The 21,693-nt window shown below is 42.2% G+C and overlaps 1 protein-coding gene across 11 annotated transcripts in view; it reads left to right on the top strand.

Annotated features, from left to right (window-relative positions):
* Positions 1-21,693, top strand: part of LOC147031175 (E3 ubiquitin-protein ligase HECW2-like) — a 207,798-nt gene that overhangs the window by 148,236 nt on the left and 37,869 nt on the right. For all 11 annotated transcript variants that reach the window (XR_015056708.1, XM_085875988.1, XM_085875995.1 and 8 more), the window contains 6 exons: positions 737-820; positions 4,255-4,364; positions 9,126-9,246; positions 15,445-15,558; positions 15,647-15,799; positions 16,174-16,272. Coding sequence is in view for 10 of the 11 variants with exons in the window: in XM_085875988.1 (XP_085732114.1) it covers positions 737-820; positions 4,255-4,364; positions 9,126-9,246; positions 15,445-15,558; positions 15,647-15,799; positions 16,174-16,272 (681 nt within the window). In the remaining variant the exon portion in view is untranslated. The remainder of the gene's footprint in view (positions 1-736; positions 821-4,254; positions 4,365-9,125; positions 9,247-15,444; positions 15,559-15,646; positions 15,800-16,173; positions 16,273-21,693) is intronic.

Below are 21,693 nucleotides of genomic sequence, written 5' to 3'. Positions count from 1 at the left end.
TGGGTCGGAGTGCTTGGATCAAATGTAGAGTATTCCGGATGCCATATTCTACTCGAGTTGAAAGACCTTGACAGAAGAACGTGGTGAGCCTGCTAGCAGTTACAGTAATCCGAGCACAAGGTCATGAGATCACGAACCAAACTTAACCCTTCGTCAGAGCAAGAGAGGAGAGGACAGAACACTCTTGCTATGACGAAAGGAGAGGAATTCAATTGGGTGGGAACCAAGGAGAGTGATTGGCAGTTTTAGGGAATTGATTGATAAAGTGGAACAAATTGATCCAGAGTACTTGAAAGTCTCAAGCTGTAAATTGAAAGTAATTGTTCAGGATCATCAAGGTGGTGTTAAAATATAATTCAGTGTGACAGTCTCTTGCCGAAGTGTTGCATATCAATGGAGTTATTGTTGGCGTGTGTTAGTAAGGAAAAGGTAAAATTGATTATGGGTAGTCCATGACAAGGGAGTATTTGAAAATCTGTACCAATTAGCTGATCAATATCTCTGGTTTAGAAATTCCATCCAGGGTATGGCCACGAATATGGGTGGCACAGAGAATTTGTTTGGACACAGATTGTGAATCCACCATATTATCCACCGGTTGGAGTGACAATGAATGAATGAGATTGATATAAAGCACCGGGAATGGGTTGAGTAACACTGTCTGTGCTTTGCACACACCGTGCATCGATTCCGTGCACACTGCGTACTGACTATACTGCACTGACTTGTTTTCCAGGGAAAAGATCCAGTTTGTCCGCACCGAGGCTACTGCAGGCCTGCAGCGTCTATCGGGAGATGCAGACCTTGTGATCCTTCTCAGGTGCGTGCGTGTGTGTGTGTCTGTGTGTGTCTGTGTGTGTCTGTGTGTGTCATGTTTTGTGCATGTCTGTCGCAAATGGAAAAACCATCTTTATGTGTGCTCATAATATAACTTGAGAATTGTTTTTTGGATTTTTGCTGTTACGCGATCGTCTTTCAAGAACCCTTTGGGATCCATCCTGTTGTTAGTAACTCCATTGGTGGGACCACACTGTAATATCATCAAGGAGTTCCACATGCATGGATTGCACAGGAAAAAAAAATGGCCACCCCATCAAATGTGTACCAAATGATTCAATGAAACAATACTAGAGTGAAGTCGTGAGACTTTAAAATCCATCCATACCTTTTAGTCCCAAGCGTTTTCAGAACTGCCAGCACTGATAGACGCTAGAATACATCGCTAAAGTACCAAATTGGAAGAGCGCTAAACCGCCGGATTGGACTTCTTCTTTCTTCAGCCAGCCTACCACAATAATGGTGAATGCTATTACAATGATTTCAATGGGAGGAAACGACATTGTCTGCTGGGTATTGCCCCCTCACCATAACAACAACAATAAAAAGTTGGATGAAATATAAGCAACACAACCACAATACACCACAAGCGATTGAACACCATTTACACATGCGCAGCTCACTTTCTGCCATAAAATGTCTGCCGTGGATTGCAAGGCACGACAAAAGCTTCGTGGTGACCCTCCTTCATGTGCCTGTTATAACCTTAACTCCGAGGAACAAATAACCATTGCAGCATGCAGTAATTATACAGTGAACGTGTGGTGCGTGGTGTGTTGTGTGGTTTTACACAATAGTTCTTTCATAATGTACTATATATATATATATATATATATATATATATATATATATATATATATATATATATATATATATATATGTATATGTATATACACTACTGGTCAAAAGTTTTAGAACACCCCCATTTTTCAGTTTTTACTGAAATTTAAGCAGTTCAAGTCCAATGAATAACCTGAAATGGTACAAAGCTAAGCGGTAAACTGAGCTACACGTTTGACTACACGTTTGACAGGTCGAGTGGCAGTAAGAAAGCCATTGCTAAGATGGCAAAATAAGAAAAAGTGGCTTGCTGGGCCATGAATCGCTGCCAGTGGACTACTGAAAACTGGAAGAAGGTCTTATGGACCGTTGAATCAAAATTTGAAATATTGCCGAGTTGGTCAGGGGTTCATCCTACATAAAGATAACGACCCAAAACATACCTCCAGGCTATGTCAGAACTACCGTAGAAGAAAAGATCAAGACAGTCGGCTTCAAATGATGGAATGGCCAGCACAGTTTCCATACTTAAACCCCATCGAGCTGGTTTGGGATGATCTGGACAGAAGGGTGAAAGCAAAGCAACTGACAAGTGCAACACATTTGCGGGAACTTCTGCAACAGTGTTGGGAAGAGCTTTCCGAACAATATTTGATTTCCATTGCAGAAAGAATGCCACGAGTATGTTCAGCTGTTATATCTGCAAAAGGTGGCTACTTTGATGAGTCAAAAATTTAGATTAAATTTTGTTCAACAAAAAGTTTCCATGATTTCTTGACAACTACCTCCTCACTACAAATTGACAACTACCTCCCACAGAGACATCTTCATGCAATCACACTGACCACATGACAAATCTACAACTACTTCTAACATGGACATCTTCGTACTTCTAAAATCATCGATTTTTTATATGAAAAATCGTCAATTTTCATACAATTAACTTGCTTTGCATCGTACATCACTGAATTTGGAAGCCAACTATTTTGAGGTCAAAAGGTCAAAGGTCAACTCGATGTCAAACTTCTGAAATCATCAATTTTAATCTGAAAAATATTCTATTTTCATCCGATTAACCTGAGCTTTGATTAAGATTGTGAATTTTAATCTTAACTAGATGACCCGTGAACCCGTTGGGTTCCCGTTGTGACAGCGGTTGATGAAAAAAATAATTTCATGAAGAAAAAAAAAAGCTCCTGCAAACTATTCCGCTGAGATTGTTTGCATTGATCAAATTCTCCCAAAGAATACTTGACTGAATCGGGAATTGATTTTTTAATAATTTTTTTCGTTGCCCGATTTGAACAAAACTTAATACTGCACACCGCAGGCGAATGGTAAGTAAGGTGGGCCAAAAATTTTTGCGCTATCGTGTACCGTTTTGGCTGTATTTCGGGAAGATACATACATATAAACAAGATGAGAGTTTTAGTAATATATAGATAGATGAAATGGACAATTTGATGTATCCATGGTGACCTTTGGAGAGTGGGTGGATTTTGCAAGTATCGTGGTCCGCATGACGTCTTTTTCTTGGTTGTTTGTTTGGCCGGGCAATATCTCAGCCATCCCTTGATCTGGGGACAAAAGTAAAGATGTGCTTTGGCAAAAATATATTTTTATTTTTTGATTAATCAATTAATTGATTAATTACTTAATTATTATCGATTTATTAATTACTTATTTATTTTAATTCTCATCTGAGCAATATCTCAGGCACCTTTTGAACTCGGAAGCTGATATTTGGACATGACATTGACCAAGTGATTTGGCTATAAAGAGTGTTTTTGATTTATGAATTTATCCATTAATCGATTATTCATTTTTCGATTAATTACTTAATTGTCAAAAAGTTAAAGATTTGGATAAAACAGTGGTGGTTAGGGAAAACGATTCGGCAATAGATTGAGAAATTAATTATTTTATTATTTTTTTTATTTACTTATTTTAATTCCGTAATTAATCAATCAATTATTGTACACCGCTCCCTCCCAATTCCGATTGCATGTGCTGCAAGGCGGCATGGCTGGGCGCCTAAGGTGCCCTGGTGATGTCGCGCACTGGAGGATTTATTTGTTTATTTGACATGGCGGCATTGTACTTTGAATGTACACTACTTGTTTGGTATTTTTTTGCAATTCCATCCCAACATGTTTTTTTTTTTTTAATGTTTTTTTTCTGACTTGTCGAAGAAATAAAGATTATGCATTAATACTTGACGTTGTTTCTTTCAGTTTTAGTAAGAAGTAGATGTTTGACCAACGTCTTGCATCTTGCGAAATGCTCAAATTGGTTGTTTTGTTGTCTGTATTTCACTGGAGTTGCTGAAATGTGATATTGTAATTTGTATACCAACCACATACAATTCACATACCATCTATACCCCAATTGTATACCATCCCTTATACCATCCATTATACCATACACATGTCATCCTTATCCCAATATTATACCATCCCTTTTACCATTCCTTTTACCATCCATTGTACCATCCCTTATACCATTCACATACCATACACATACCATACGCATACCATACATTATACCATCCACAATACCATCCACAGTATCATTAGAGAGTATAACAGGAGTGCTGTCAGGTCGACCTTTTCATAATGACTCTGTGCTGTGACCCAGCTTGTTTGAAGACGAGATCATGTCGTTCATACCTCCACCCACACTTCTTCATCCCAGCTTCAACCACTCCCCCCGTGGTTCACCGGGCTCCTCTCCACAAAACTCACCAGGTGGTCCAAACACTCTTATCCATAACTTATTATCTCTTGAGTTACCCACTTTAGAACAACACAAAGTAACTCTCATCATTTATGTTGGCCTAATGTGTTGGCAGATCAATTAACTTTCATAAGAGTTCAATGTAAAGGTGCAACGTTATGACCTGTTATGACCTCGTGAGTTTTTCAAGAATGTTTCCGTTTGAAAGTGAAGGTCAATGATTACGTTGATCATCAGTCAAATTCAGGTGATAATGATGCATTTGTTGCTGGTTAAGCCTGTGTTTTTGTCCAGTCTGATATGTAGCCCTGCAAAGGGAATTTTACACTTGGAAGACGTTTAGTGTTGCTAATCCCTTATTCATGGCCCCAATAGATGCACCCATCAATCTCACATACTAAAAGCTCATTCTTCGTGTATCTCCATGCTTTTGACATCCTGGAGGAGCTGGAGCACCTGTTCTACACCATGCTCAGTAAGACTTGGTCCGTGGTAAAACTCAGATTGGGGGGGGGGAGGGGGTCAGGGAAAGGGTGTTATGGGACTCGTTGTCGAACTTAAACACAAGGTGGGGACAAAAGTAGTTGAAATCACTGAAGGGTGTTCACATAAGAGCCACGAAAAGGTGTTTATAACTGATACATTCCCAACCTCTGAAATAAGCAGGTATGTAGTCCTGTTTCTGTTGAATCGGGTAGGATATGCTATTGATGCCTCAGGGCTTTGACACTAGCTTTCATGAGCAAACGTCATTCTAATATAATGATTTCTCAGGCTTGGACTAAGCAATCTCCGAATAGGAAATCATTGGAGTGATTGCGAATAAAATCTTGACCGGTCAGTGTAGGACAGGCATCCCGATTTTAAGGCCAATTTTGGATTAGTGATAATGTACAAGTGGAATGTTTTTCATGGTTATATAAATAATGTAAACTTGGATGATCTATAAAAAAACGTACAGTATTTGATTTCCTATATAAAATTCATGTTATGCATCTTTGAAGTCAATCACAGACATGTTTACAATTGTCACATAACCCAAAGTTATTTGATCGATTGGTGTACAATGAGGAATCGGACGTAGTCAGATCGTTTGTTTTGTTAAAAAGATAAAACACAAGTGATACACGAAGCACACCAGCATGGCACTGCACACACAAAGCAAATGATGGCTGCCTTTCCTCTTCCGGCTCTGCTGTGCCACAAATATATACAGCCCATGAACATTCCCAAAAGCCTCTCCCTCGAGGAAACTACTCGTAAATATAACAGGGCTCTATACCCAGACGTAGCCAGAAACTGCTCAACACCTCCATAGTTCCATCTGCAAAAGCAACTACAACTTCCCCAAATTCTCACCATCTTTCCACAACTTGTAAAGTCTAACTGCAATATTATAACATCCCCTTTTCACTATACTCACCTTTTAGAATAAACATCTCGCTTAAACAAACATATCATATATTGTTATGGGTTTTGGGGTGAGTGTGGGTTTCACAAGGGGGTTCCTCGGAACCGCCACTCGACCGCCGACCCTGATGCCGCAGGCCACGGATAACTCCGTAGCCCGACAGGTTGCTCGGCCACTGCGGACGCCGGTTGCGACAACTGGTTCGGGCAGGGTCCTTGCGCCCAGCGTTGCATTACCTGACCTGGTGAGCTAGTTATATCAACTGGGGAAACCACACTCTCAACATTCCACCTCATCTACTTATTTGGGTACAGTCGAGCGCAACCAGAGGTGGATGTTGGCTATCTAGCACAGCAAATTAATCAGGCACAACTTCCCATATATTTATTACTAGCAAATACCACCCATCACATCACTGATGGGGATAATAAAGGGGGGGGGGAAGAGAGGGGAAGAGAGAGTGAGAGGGGTGGGGGGAAGAGAGAGTGAGAGGGGTGGGGGGAAGAGAGAGTGAGAGGGGTGGGGGAAGAGAGGGTGGAGGGTGAAGAGGTGGAGGGGAAAGGAGCGAGGAGGTGGGGGAAGGGAAGACAGTGTGAGGTGAGAGGAAGGGAAGGCAGACATGTGGTGGAGTGTTAGCTACGATTCATAATCTCTCATCAAAATGATTCTGCAGTGAATATGGAAACAAAATGTTGTCTGAAATCCATTTTTTACTGGTCATACATTAAACACGGCCCGGAGACAAACACCGCCCGGACACGTCCGGAGAGCAAACCCGCCAGATGCATCCAGAGCCAAGTCGTCCGAACACAAACACTGCTTAGACACATCCAAAGACAAACTTCCATCCGGACGCATCTGGAGAAAACTCCTGTCTGGAGACATACTGCCATATGGAGACAAACTCCCGTCCGGACAGGTCCAGAGCCAAACTCTCATCCGGATATAAATACCACCGAGATGTGTCCGGAGCCAAGCTGTCCAGAGACAAACACCGCCCGGACACGTCCAGGGACAAACTCCCATCTGGACATAAATACCGCCCGGACACGTCCAGGGACAAACTCCCATCTGGACATAAATACCGCTCGGACACATCTGGAGACAAACTCCAGTCCAGACATAAACACTGTCCAGACACGTCCAGAGACAAACTCCCATCTGGACATAAATACCTCCCAGTAACGTTCGGAGACAAACTCCTGTCCAGACATAAACACCTCCCAGACACGTCTGGAGAAAACTCCCATCCGGACATAAATATCATCCAGATATGGCCAGAGACAAACACCGACCAGACATAACCAATGTCTGGATATGTCCAGAGACAGACAGACAGACAGACAGAGAGGGGAGGGTAGAGTGAGAGAAGTGTGGGAAGAAGATGCTGCACTGTATTGGGAGGGGTAGAGCAAGGATGGGACACAGAGAGAGAGGGGTGGGGGAAGGGGAGTTAGCAGAGAGAATATCTTATGCTTTATGAATACACACACACACACACACACACACACACACACACACACACACACACACACACACACACACACACACACACACACACACACACACACACACACACACACACACACTAGTGCTTGGTCGACGATATCGGCAATTTTTCTTGAATCAGCAGGTTAGAGCCATTGTGATTACCAACTGCAGTATGTACTGTATACAACCCAAAAAGTTTGAGTAGCTTTCACGGAAAAACGTTGCATTTATATGGACGTTTCAGGGATATGTTTCCAAACATTAATCTTTATAAACAGCAGCGTGTGACGGGTGGAAAAAACAAATTGGCTCGGTAATTTAGAAAACACATTAATACGGCAAACAGCTTGTAAATCGGGTGTTATTTCACAACTCACTCAGGATGACTGAGCACGAGCCACTCGCTCATAGTGACGGAGCACAAACCACTCGCTCAGGGTGATGGAGCACGAACCACTCGCTCAGGATGGCGGAGCACGAACCACTCTCTCATAGTGACTGAGCATGAACCACTCGCACAGGGTGACGGAGCACGAACCACTCGCTCAGGGTGACGGAGCACAAACCACTCGCTCAGGATGGCGGAGCATGATCCATTCGCTCATGGTGACTGAGCACAAACCACTCACTCAGGGTGATGGAGCACGAACCACTCGCTCAGGATGGCGGAGCATGAACCACTCTCTCATAGTGACGGAGCATGAACCACTCGCTCAGGATGGCGGAGCACGAGCCACTCGCTCATAGTGACTGAGCACGAACCACTCGCACAGGGTGACAGAGCACGAACCACTCGCTCAGGATGGCGGAGCATGATCCATTCGCTCACGGTGACAGAGCACGAACCACTCGCTCAAGATGGCGGAGCACGAACCACTCGCTCTGGATGACGGAGCACGAGCCACTCGCTCTGGATGACGGAGCACGAACCCCTCACTCGGGGTGATGGAGCACGAACCACTCGCTCAAGATGGCGGAGCACGAACCACTCGCTCGGGATGACTGAGCACGAACCCCTCGCTCGGGGTGACGGAGCATGAACCACTCAATCAGGGTGACGGAGCGTGAACCACTCGCTTGGGGTGACGGAGCACGAACCACTCACTTGGGGTGACGGAGCATGAACCACTCACTTGGGGTGACAGAGCGTGAACCACTTGCTCGCGGTGATGGAGCACGAACCACTCACTTGGGGTGACGGAGCGTGAACCACTCGCTCAGGGTGACGGAGCACGAACCACTCGTTCAGGGTGATGGATTACGAATCACTCACTCAGGTTGACGGATCACGAACCACTCGCTCAGGATGGCATAGCACGAACCACTCGCTCAGGATGACATGGTGTGGCAAAAGCGTCCTCAGTGAGTGAACGATTTGCTCAGAATGACGTAGCGCGGTACTGCTATCGACTAAAGGGGGCTCGGCAAGTAGCTTAAGCACTTCTACCAACAAATCATGTGCATAAATTATACCAACACATCATCTCCAAAGTAGGAGGCTTCCGTATGGTACACAAGCCTTTGCAGACTGAGATGTGTATCGCCTATGGTCATGACGAGACAAAAGTAGAGATGTAGATCTCCATTTCGCCCTTATTTTGGGCTCATCAGGGCAACATACTGCTGATCTTTTATTCATGACCATACTAAGCTCGTTAGTAAATGCAGATCAAACTCCCTAACTTGAGGCAGCAGAGCAAAAGGCTTGACTACCATCTGGAAGCCTCCACATTCACTGAAAAATAATTTGTGATGCCAGTATCTGTTGCATCATAGCCCGTGTAGATACAACCAAACATGTAGTTATTGTTACAGAAAGGATGGATATTTTGGCTGATGTTTGATTCCATGTCAATGTTGTTCCCATCAGGTGCTCAACGTGCTAACTTGCGTGCCCCTGCACCTTACAAGAGGGACTTTGAGGCCAAATTACGCAATTTCTATCGCAAGCTGGAATCGAAAGGCTACGGACAAGGCCCTGGAAAGATAAAGTGAGTTACCAACACCTGTTGTTGCTCATGGTGATTCCAGTGGGGGGAAACACATTTTTGTTTGTATACAAAGTCGAGGCTCTTGGAAGAGCTTGGTTTATTCGAAATATTGAGTAGTTTATCCTTTTCAGTGTTATGTAATTATTTTGCTTTCAGGGGTTCACTCGAGGATCAAATCCTTCGATTTCTGACTACAATCAGACAATTTTGATGTCCAGCATGTACATAGCACTACGGACAGCAATGATGTGATGTGCTTGTCCAGGTGGTGGTGTCTATCAGGACAAGAGGAAAATGAGGATGTGATTCCACAGACAGGGAATAGAGGAATAAATGGGTGAAGATGGACAGACAGCTCAAACTTAAGAATGCAGACAAGAAGTGAGTTTATTGATTGACAAATATATATATATATATATATATATATATATATATATATATATATATATATATATATATATATATATATATATATATATATATATATATATCAATCAGTAATTAAAATGGGGATATTATAAAATATAACAAGGGAGTTCATGGAACACCTAACCCATGCAATGTTGAGAAAAAGGACATGGGAAGGGTCTTTTAAACTCTTGCTTTGCATTTCTGAGCACGATCTACGTTCATTTTCTTCATGAACCTTGCATAATCTGGTATGGTGATAACCACACCTTCATGAACCTTGCATAATCTGGTATGGTGATAACCACACACCGCTATGCGCCACCATAATTGTAAAAAGCAGAATCTCAAGCCGTTATTTTGATGGTATGACAACATGAATTCTCATTCTCACAGTGTTTCTCAGTTACTCTGCCCTCAGGGAATGAATTTTTTTTCCAATCCTGCTAAAGGCCCGGTCACACCTTGACGTTTTAGCCAGCAATGGCAACGTATTAAAATGTATGTAAAACGCTGGCTTACGTTGAACTTTTGATGTTTTTTTTTAAAGATTCGGACGTATTCGTTACGACTTGGTCTTATGCATAACGTATTAGTAACGGACACAGAACGTTTCGTTGTGTTATAGATAACATATACCAACGAATGCTGAACCTGTTGTCAGCCTTCACAACCTATGCCCAACGATAGTCTAACTTATGCATAGCGCGCTGCACGCATCGCCGACGATGACGTGGCGTAGGTTATGAAAAGGCTGCCGCACGATTCAAATCATAACCGCCGCAGAAATGGAAGTGTCAACATCGCAGTCACACCTTGGCGATCTTGCCAGCGTATGCCGACCTCTGAAAAATGCATCCAAAACGCATGTCGAATACGGTATGGGTAAGTTTGGTATGCGTGAAGAGAACGCTAAAGTACGCTATCATACGTCGTAATAAGTGGAGTACGTCTTGTAATTTTGAACATGTTGAAAATTTTACGACGTACTTGCCGTATGACACGCGCTCCGCATGCGATGGGAATAAGTTGTACGCACGATATGCGATCGTTGACACACATCGACACACGTTACTTGTAAGGTGCTCATAAGTTGAAACACGTCAAGGTAATGGTTAGCGTCAGTGTTCCAGACTCCTGGTTTTTTTTTTTCTTCGGTATGACGGTGTTCAGTGTACAGTGTGGTTATGATTTAAATCATTGAGCGGCAGCCTATTAATTATATTATATTATAACTGCACTAGAAATCGAAGTGTCAAAATCACCATCATACCGAAGGAAGGAAGAAAAACAAAAAAACAAAAAACAAAAAACCAGGGAGTCTGGAACACTGACGCTAACCATTACCTTGATGTGTTTCGACTTATGAGCACCTTACAAGTAACGTGTGTCGATGTGTGTCACCGATCGCGTAACGTGAGTACAACACGTAACTCATAGGTTAGAAATAAGTTTCGGGTATGCTAAACATTACCTCGACATTTTTCGACTTATGAGTAACTCACAAGTGACGTGTGTCAACGATCGCGTGACGTGCCTACAACTTATGGCCAGCGTTATGCGGAACGTGTGAGTCATACGCTGGCATAAGTCTTAAAATTTCAAGCATGGAAAATTTGAGGACAACCGCAAAGTACAACGTTTCAAGCCAGCGTACAACGACGTATGGCAGTGTTTTTCAGCATGCTCTCAATGTTATCAAAACTTACCCATAACGTATTCAACGCGTACCAGCGTTTTAGAAAAATTTTCCAAAAATCAGCATAAGCTGGCTAAAACGTCAAGGTGTGACTGGGCCTTAAACGAAATGTTTTTGAAAGTGACAAAAAGGCAATTTGTGTTCTGCAGTGCTCAAGTATATAAATTGATTGAAATAAAATAAAGGTTTTTAAAGGAGATTTTGTTCCGAGGTTTACCGTCGTTGATGCAACATCTTTTCCAACACCTTACTTAACATGTTGCGTGAGTTATTTGTACCTGTTCTTTGTGTCCTTTATGATGTCCCTAAAAAGACAGTAAGTTTCCTGTTTGGAATGATTGATTGGCCACATGGCATTCACGCCACCGGGTTGGTGTGTAAACGAAGACTGTTATTGGAAAACCAAAACTCTCCCTGGGTGTATAAATCGATTCCTCTTAGAGTCTGAGCAGACAGTTTTTTTTTTTATCCCCCGCCGCGTGGCGGAAGGGGGATATTGTTGTCACCCAGGTCGTCCGGCTGTCCGGGCGTCAACATTTATAGCTGTGAGTGCGATAACCCATAAACTGTTCGCCATATCGATTTGAAATTTGGGTCGCACATGTATCACCTGAAAAGGAGGACCCCTATTGATTTTGGGTATGGCCGGATCCAAGATGGCCGACTGGGGCGGCCATCTTCAAAAAAATGTTTTTCGCCATATCGATTTGAAATTTGAGTCGCACATGTACCACCTGAAAAGGAAGAACCCTATTGATTTTGGGCGTGGCCGGATCCAAGATCGCCGACTGGGGCGGCCATCTTGACAAAAATGTTTTTTGTAATAAATGGAAAACCGCTTATCTGATTTCAATTATTTTTGGTTACTACGTTCCTCACCCCTGGGGAACTTTTTCGAGATGATGACCAAATGGTGTCTTGTTTCCAATTCACCTCCCTCATCATCTGGAATATGTATGACCTTTTTCATTCAATGGCGGGGGATTCCCCATCTTTGATGGTATATTTTTTTCATTCAATATGGACAGGTCTGGCCAAAAGTGAATGTTTGCTTCACCGCTATTGCAACAACAAAGCTCAGCTGCTGCTATCAGCGAATGTTGATCGTTTGTGGTTAAATCGTAAGGAAGAGTCGTGATGAGGTTTCAAATTGAACTCTCCTACCCTGTCATTTCGTGTTTACGAGGTCTCTCGTTATTTTTAATGATGGATCAGAAAATAAACGTTTATAAAGTCTGCTGAAGGTACAAGGTGCATCCCTTCATAGGTTCTTTTTGGGGTTTTACAAATTTTGATCTTTCATCTTCCTGAACTTATGACATCACGATATTTATTTTTCCCATGAATTAACACTATACCATAGAGTTACGAAACTGCACGGACTGCGCGAAAACACCCTTTATATTCTCTTTTTGCCCGTGAATTAACACTGCACGTAGTGTGGAGTAGGGCAGGTGACTGAACTGCATATGGAGTAATACCTCGTCGTTCACGTCACATTACCACGTCGCTCACTTGGCACTGCCACGTCATAAAAAGACGTGTGTGAACCCCGTCGCTTCGCTGAATTGTGAAGGAGGGATCTTCTTCTTCTGAAGTTTTGTGGCATTTTCAGAGCCGCGAGGCTCTATAAACCCTACGTGAACAAAGGAGCCTTTCAGTAAATCATAATATTTTATGAATTTCTCGCTCTCTTTAAAAAAAAAAAAAATCTCAAAACCGCCTCGCAGAGTCGGGGATGCTTCTGGTTCAAATGGCCGAAAACATTCGGCAGATCCGACACGCCAATCCCCACATCTTTAATATTTTGAAATTGATGCAATCTGGGTCCGTCATATGGAGGGAATTTAAAAAGCAGATGGTTCAATCCAAGCAGCTTGTAGAGCACTCACCAAGTGGCTTAAGCACTCAAGCAAGTGCTCCAACAAAATGGTTGATAAAGAACGGCTGGCTTCGCTAGTGATTAGCAATGTATACAGCAATTAGTACATATAAAAACTAGAACGGGCACTCGGTAGAGCGCATACCTTCGCCACCGCTACTTTTTTCCAGGCACATTTGAAAAACGTCATTTAAAAACGTCCATGACATCACAACCATCAGTCCGATGGATGTCAAATTTGGTGTTAGACGTCATTGAGGGCAGTCCAACAAAATGGAATGATAAACACTGAAAAAAATCAAAAGTTTAAAAATGACGTCATCTTGTGACATCATTTTGACGCACTTCCAATGACGTCACTACCAATCGCGGACTACCATCCTGAAAGCTCTTATTTCACGGAACATTTTAACGTTGGTTTCATGTCAATAGCTCTATTAGATCTGAAGTTATGCCTACAAGTATATTTTGACCTTGAGTGACCTTGACCTTGACCATAGAGTTAATTTGCAAAACCTGTTCATAAACAAGAGTATGGGCGTCATTGTGTCATATTGCATATCACAAGATGAGGCGTTGAATTCTGAACATTTTGGCGTTAGTTGCATGCAAATTGAATAAAAATTGACCGTGTTATCGTAAAAAGACGATTTTGACCTTTTCGTGACCTTGACCTTGACCTTTGACCCGAACGATCCCAAAATCTAATCGAATGCTTCCTGGCTAATAACCAATCATCCCACCAAATTTCATGCAATTCGGTTTAATACTTTTTGAGTTATACGAATCACAAGATTACAAATAAATAAATAAATAAATAAATACACGCCGACCAAAACATAACCTTTCGCAGAATGCGAAGGTAATCACCAATCAATGATCAGTGATCGATGTATACAGTGATTCATAGGTATGAAGCTCGAGCATACAGAAAGTGCAGGAGGGGGTTTGACTTGCATTTGGGAGGGAAACTTGAGGGGAAGCGGGGGTGGGGATGGCCCCATCTGCCAGCATTAGTACAGGATTGAACGAAATAGGGTACATTAAAACCACTTTCAAACAGGCTAGCAAAACCACCCATCACTTTCAAACACCACATACCATTTTTTAAAGAGATTATAACATGGACTTCCCTTGAGGTATGCATCTCGAACTGTGGCTGCCACTGTGTTTACCCACTCTGGAACTGGATCTTTCCGAGGGGGTCACACATATCTCCAGCGTGACCGATGACTATCAACAGCGTGACCGGTGACTATCAACAGCGTGACCGGTGACTATCAACGGCATGACCAGTGACTATCAACGGCGTGACCGGTGATTATCAACGGCATGACCCGTGACTATCCCTGGCATGACCGGTGACTATCCACGGCATGACCAGTGATTGTGAACCGACGTGACTGGTTGTTAATAACCAACCACCCAGCCTAAATGTGCTGTCCGATGATTCAGCTCATCAGCTTGGAGTGGTTGATTAGTTTGCACAAACTTCATATTGTAATTATGGCCATGATTGAGTCAAAATATGAGGAAGATACACTTGACTGGCATCCCAGAAGTTGTGAGTTAAAATCTGGTTCAAGTCAGCAACACCAAGGATTTGCATTGTGAACTTCCTGAATATGAGCGACACAGAAGCATCACCACATCACTTATTGGGTTCTAAGTAAAAACCAATCTCCTTCACTAATGACCCCAAGGAAAGGCATAATCTGTGTGCTGTACATGTGATACCAATTTTTACTTTGAGGTCGATTTCATGCTTTCATGACTATTTGTGATCGGCACTAAAGATATGCAAATATAAGGCACTGACATCCGCATCACAATCACTAAGTTGAAACAAAGGACCTTCAAATGATATGTTTGACCCCCCACCTCGGTAGGTTTGGAATCCCATGTCAAACTTAACCTTGTGCATATATTGGTGACTGAACAGTAATAATTTGGGAAAACATTCCTTTTTAGGATACAAATTCCTTGCATGTCATTGTTCGATAACAAAGATAGCAAATTGAGTTCATCGGGTGAACTTCCAAAACGAGAATAACGTGTTGTTGAAACCACAGACATTGTAATGCAAATGTAGTTGAGGGGAATGGCCGAACAGCGATGAAACGTTGGATTCGGAACCATTTTTGTACAGGTACCGCTCGGTTATCATACACACAAGAGCACAGTGAGACGTCGTGCTTTTCATCCACAGGCTGGTGATGCGACGAGATCACCTGCTGGAGGATGCTTTTAACCAGGTGATGACGCATTCCCGCAAGGATCTTCAGCGTAGCAAGCTTTATGTGACCTTCGTGGGAGAGGAAGGGTGAGTGTGCACACGGTTCTGTTGAAACCCAGCGGTGGGCACAATTTTAAAGTTAATTTACCATTTTTATCCGTCCTCTTGTTTGCAGCTTGGACTACAGCGGACCATCCAGAGAGTTTTTCTTCCTGGTCTCACGAGAGCTTTTCAACCCCTACTACGGCCTGTTTGAGTACTCTGCTAACGATACATACACAGTGCAGATCAGCCCCATGTCGGCTTTTGTGGACAATCATCATGAGTGGTACGTTATTCACCACAAGGCCACTCGAGTCTTTGACTCGTGGTTCACTCGCATTCAAGGCTTTTACGGTCAGTGCTCAAGTTCTTGTATGATACGACGTGCAAGTGTCGACAGCGTTGGTGCCCGAGAGATTTTTGCTCAAAATTTATCGACTCGAATGCATCGGATCCCATGAGGTCACAGAAACTTTGCAGAGTCAAGTCTAATTAGTGTTCAAATGAGAGACTATGGAACGGAATTACCACCCACTCCTTCACATATCCTCTACACTTCAATATAAAATGCTGCACTGCCCCCCCCACCCCTTTTCATGCATACGTAATAAATAGTTGGCCCCTTGTCTCTAATGTACTCCATTTTATTTTCTGCTGCAGGTTCCGCTTCAGTGGGCGCATCCTGGGCCTTGCTCTTGTACACCAGTACCTCCTTGATGCCTTTTTCACGAGGCCTTTTTATAAGGCCCTACTTCGCACGTAAGGCACAGCTCGAGGCCCTTTTGCAATGGCATGCTTCACATGCACAGCACCAGGCCAAAGGCACAATATCCGTTTCAATAAAGCCAGAAATGTATGGAAGCAAAAAGTTTGAGAGAGCTTAACCTTACTTAGGTGTACAATGGGTAAGAATACTTGTGTAGTTTGGTGGTAAGTAATAGTTTTGTGTCAGGTTTTATCATACCAGGACGTGGCAGATGACCTGATGCAAACAAGAATTTACTCCAAAATAATACTGATCTCACGATACTCGCATGAGTTTCCATGGGAACCACTTGTTTGGAGCATGCCTTAAGAGTGAGGGAAATTTGCAAGGACCACTCCCCAAAGGTCCACTCACCTAAAACCACTCCCCAAATGACTACTCAATAAAGCTGATTGGCTTGGCCGACAATGCTTGGCCTGAGACTCAGAAAGTTCTTCAAATGGGGCGTGTTTGGGGAAACAGGATGTAAATGGTGAGAATGTAGTGTGTAGGCTCATGTTGGTTCGAGAGGTTGGTGTTGGTGGGGGGAGGAAAGGAAGAATGCACACATGTCAGTCAGACAGATATCTGAAGAATTCCTTCAGTTTACTGACTGCCTTATTCAATGATCATCTGGATCATCAGCTGGGAAGCATCTGATCAATCATTGTGACCCTTTGTCCCAGAACCCTTCTGAGTGGTGGGTTCACAACTTTAATTTCATCTGAAGGTCACCCAATCAGGTCGAGATAAAGAAAAGAAGAGGAGAGACAGCATGGAGAGACACAGAGCAACCTGTGGTTGGTTTGGCCCACCTGTCGAGGATGTCACAGGCTGCAATTGGAGCCATATTGTTCTGCTTCTGGCAGTGTGGCTGTTCAAGTGTATGCTATTGCAAACTTCAGATGCCCTCACGTCCTTCGCTGTGTTACTGCCACCACGGACTCGTCCTTCGCTGTGTTGCCGCCACCACAGACTTGAGTACTTACATTGCATTACCGTCACCACAGACTCGAGTCCTTACGTTGCGTTACCGCCACCACAGACTCGAGTCCTTACGTTGTGTTACCGCCACCACAGACTCGAGTCCTGACATTGCGTTACCGCCATCACAGATTCGAGTCCTTACGTTGCGTTACCGCCACCACAGACTCGAGTCCTTACGTTGCGTTACCGCCACCACAGACTCGAGTCCTTACGTTGCGTTACCGCCACCACAGACTCGAGTCCTTACGTTGCGTTACCGCCACCACAGACTCGAGTCCTTATGTTGCGTTACCGTCACCGTAGACTCGAGTCCTTACGTTGCGTTACCGTCACCGTAGACTCGAGTCCTTACATTGCATTACCGTCACCGCAGACTCGAGTCCTTATGTTGCGTTACTGCCACCATGGACTTTAAGACTTGAATGAGGCTGCTCCTGATTACAGTGCCTGCCGGTATGAACATGTTGGCTGGACAGAGCACTCTGAGATGGGCACGTTTATCTTGAAACTCTATCTCACATGAACCAAGCTTGAACTTCCACCCTTCAGACAATGCAGGTTCCACCACCATGAGCTCCTCCACCCCTTGCTGTTTGTGCTAGACAGTTTATTCCCTCACTCCATCATCTATTTCTGTAATTTCACCGACTCCAGTACCGTTTAACCTCCCCATGCTCTGTGCCCATGAAGATCTTTACGCTTGCTGCCGGTCCTGTGATATATGGTGCTGTGTTAACATCTGCATATAGGGGAAGATTAGCTTCAGTTTTATTTTCATTTTCTGGTACGTAATACCTTGAAGTGATTGTCATGTGGGATATAAAGATATTTTTGGATTGAAGTGATGTGACAATATATTGTGGTTTGTAGCCATATATTGAAGTATTTGAAATCCCTCATGCTGTTAAATGCCTGTGATGATGATGTGATGATTCTGTTCTGTTCGGTGTGATGTACAATGACCTCTTCATTAATGTAACATCAACAAACACAGAACTAGAGTTCATAGAACACCTTACCACATGTAGTTTTGAGAAACAAGGACGTGGGCCGGGTCTGCGAGCAGCAAATTTGATTGGTTGTGATGACGTAAAATGCCGTAATATTTTGTCCAAGTACTGTGAAACGGAAGATTTTGAAGATGCCAAAAAGGCGATTTGTACTATACCATGTTCAAGTACGTATATAATTCAATTAAAATAAAATATAGATTTTTAAACTCGGAGAAAAAAAATTCCAGCAGTTTCTTTCACCACCGTTGATGCAGCGTCTTAAACACCATCATCTTATTTAACACGTTACATTAGTTATTTTTGCCTGTTGTTTGTGTCCTTTATTTTTTTTTTCAAAAACCTTAAAAACAGTAAGTTTCCTATTTGGAATAATTAACAATTTTGTTGAAACAAATAGGAAATAAAATACCTTAAATGGTGATTGATCCGCCATGGAGAGAAGATGATCTGACGTTTCGGGCCAAACTCTTCATCAGAGCAAGAGAGAGAAATTACATTCTTCAATGTTGTTTGACATCCAGGCTGGCAGACAGAGTAAAAAGATCCTCTCACTCTTCTTTGCACATGCATGCTCGGGACAAATCCACAACCCAATTACTGCGAAACTACAGGTTCTTTTTCCGATTCGTGGTCAAAATATAACATTCAATTGAAATGAAGTTGTTCCTCGATCATAAATTGGCGTTTGTAGACAAACAAAGTGAATTGATTGCTTAAGCCTGCTTTTTGCTTCACATGCGTGGGGTAAAAAAGCAATGCACCGAATACCGTAACTTTTTTTGTCACATCTGAGATCATCCTATACGGTGTAGTCAAAACGATTTATACGGTTGAAGAATAGTACAGCAAAGGCACTGAGTTGGGCCTTTGAATGCACTTGCTGTGTCTCTGCAATGTGCTTCTGTGTGCTGAACAAGAAAGGAAACTTCGGATCATTTGGCCGCAGACTCTATGCCGCAGATGCAGGGTCTTGCCATGTTTCCGGCTCAAATGCATCCCGTGCTGTTCGAGCAGGCCCTTGAGAAAATTCCTGAAAATAGCAATTTGTGCTCCGTTAATCCGGGGCCTGGTTCACACACTAATCGCTTCTGCTTATTTTGCGTTTTCCCATTTAATGGATCAACAGCTTTGACCAAGTGAGCTTTTAACACCCCCGGAATGGGGAACTGTTCTCGCAACAACTAAATGAACTGTTTGTGTTGCTTTGTTTTGATGTGGGAGGTTCACCTTGAATAGAAAGATGAAGTGGATTTTTAATTGGTAATGACCTGTACTCATTACACACCTCTGCCTTTGGGATAAGGTGTATCAACCTCGTGAGTCGTTTCAATGAATCCTTTGCTATTCTCTGTAATTACCATGACTGCGGTTTCCAAAAGAGCACAAATCCTCATTGAGAAAAAATTCACGCATTTCTGTTTGCCGTTGAGTTCCCAATTTGTATGCTACTTCCGCAAATGTACCTGCAGTTTTGGGTACATTCGGGTTGCATCCGCTTTCGCCACGCCCATCCACTTTCGCAAAATTCCATTGACTGTTTCTTGTCTCTTTTCTCCTTATGTCTTTGTAATTCGTCTTAATGTACATTGACATCTCCTATTGTTCTCATGCACATGAGATGTAGTTCCCATGCACATGCACAACAGTATGATGTAGTTGAGTAAGGTTTCAAACAGTATGATATAGTTGAGTGAGGTTTCAAACAGTATGATATAGTTGAGTGAAGTTTCAAACAGTATGATATAGTTGAGTATGGAAATAAACAGCATGATATCGTTGAGTGAGGTTTCAAACAGTGTGATATAGTTGAGTGAGGTTTTAAACAGCATGATATAGTTGAGTAAGGTTTCAAACAGTATTATATAGTTGAGTGAGGTTTCAAACAGTGTGATATAGTTGAGTGAGGTTTCAAACAGTATGATATAGTTGAGTGAAGTTTCAAACAGTATGATATAGTTGAGTATGGAAATAAACAGCATGATATCGTTGAGTGAGGTTTCAAACAGTGTGATATAGTTGAGTGAGGTTTTAAACAGCATGATATAGTTGAGTAAGGTTTCAAACAGTATTATATAGTTGAGTGAGGTTTCAAACAGTGTGATATAGTTGAGTGAGGTTTCAAACAGTGTGATATAGTTGAGTGAGGTTTTAAACAGCATGATATAGTTGAGTGAGGTTTCAAACAGTATTATATAGTTGAGTGAGGTTTCAAACAGTGTGATATAGTTGAGTGAGGTTTCAAACAGTGTGATATAGTTGAGTAAGGTTTCAAACAGTGTGATATAGTTGAGTGAGGTTTCAAACAGTGTGATATAGTTGAGTGAGGTTTCAAACTGTGATATAGTTGAGTGAGGTTTCAAACAGCATGATATGGTTGAGTAAGGTTTCAAACAGTATGATATAGTTGAGTGAGGTTTCAAACAGTATTATATAGTTGAGTGAGGTTTCAAACAGTATTATATAGTTGAGTGAGGTTTCAAACAGTATGATATAGTTGAGTGAGGTTTCAAACAGTATTATATAGTTGAGTGAGGTTTCAAACAGTATTATATAGTTGAGTGAGGTTTCAAACAGTGTGATATAGTTGAGTGAGGTTTCAAACAGTATTATATAGTTGAGTGAGGTTTCAAACAGTATGATATAGTTGAGTGAGGTTTCAAACAGTGTGATATAGTTGAGTGAGGTTTCAAACAGTGTGATATAGTTGAGTGAGGTTTTAAACAGCATGATATAGTTGAGTGAGGTTTCAAACAGTATTATATAGTTGAGTGAGGTTTCAAACAGTGTGATATAGTTGAGTGAGGTTTCAAACAGTGTGATATAGTTGAGTAAGGTTTCAAACAGTGTGATATAGTTGAGTGAGGTTTCAAACAGTGTGATATAGTTGAGTGAGGTTTCAAACTGTGATATAGTTGAGTGAGGTTTCAAACAGCATGATATGGTTGAGTAAGGTTTCAAACAGTATGATATAGTTGAGTGAGGTTTCAAACAGTATGATATAGTTGAGTGAGGTTTCAAACAGTGTGATATAGTTGAGTGAGGTTTCAAACAGCATGATATAGTTGTGAGGTTTCAAACAGTATGATATAGTTGAGTGAGGTTTCAAACAGTATGATATAGTTGAGTGAGGTTTCAAACAGTATGATATAGTTGAGTATGGAAATAAACAGCATGATATCGTTGAGTGAGGTTTCAAACAGTGTGATATAGTTGAGTGAGGTTTTAAACAGTATGATGTAGTTGAGTGAGGTTTCAAACAGTGTGATATAGTTGAGTGAGGTTTTAAACAGCATGATATAGTTGAGTAAGGTTTCAAACAGTATTATATAGTTGAGTGAGGTTTCAAACAGTGTGATATAGTTGAGTGAGGTTTCAAACAGTGTGATATCGTTGAGTGAGGTTTCAAACAGTGTGATATAGTTGAGTGAGGTTTTA

The sequence above is a fragment of the Eptatretus burgeri genome, chromosome 3, assembly GCF_056783735.1.
Source record: "Eptatretus burgeri isolate ZD-2024b chromosome 3, Ebu_testis_v1, whole genome shotgun sequence".
Lineage (NCBI taxonomy): Eukaryota > Metazoa > Chordata > Myxini > Myxiniformes > Myxinidae > Eptatretus > Eptatretus burgeri.
This window is presented reverse-complemented; position numbering and strand designations above follow the sequence as displayed.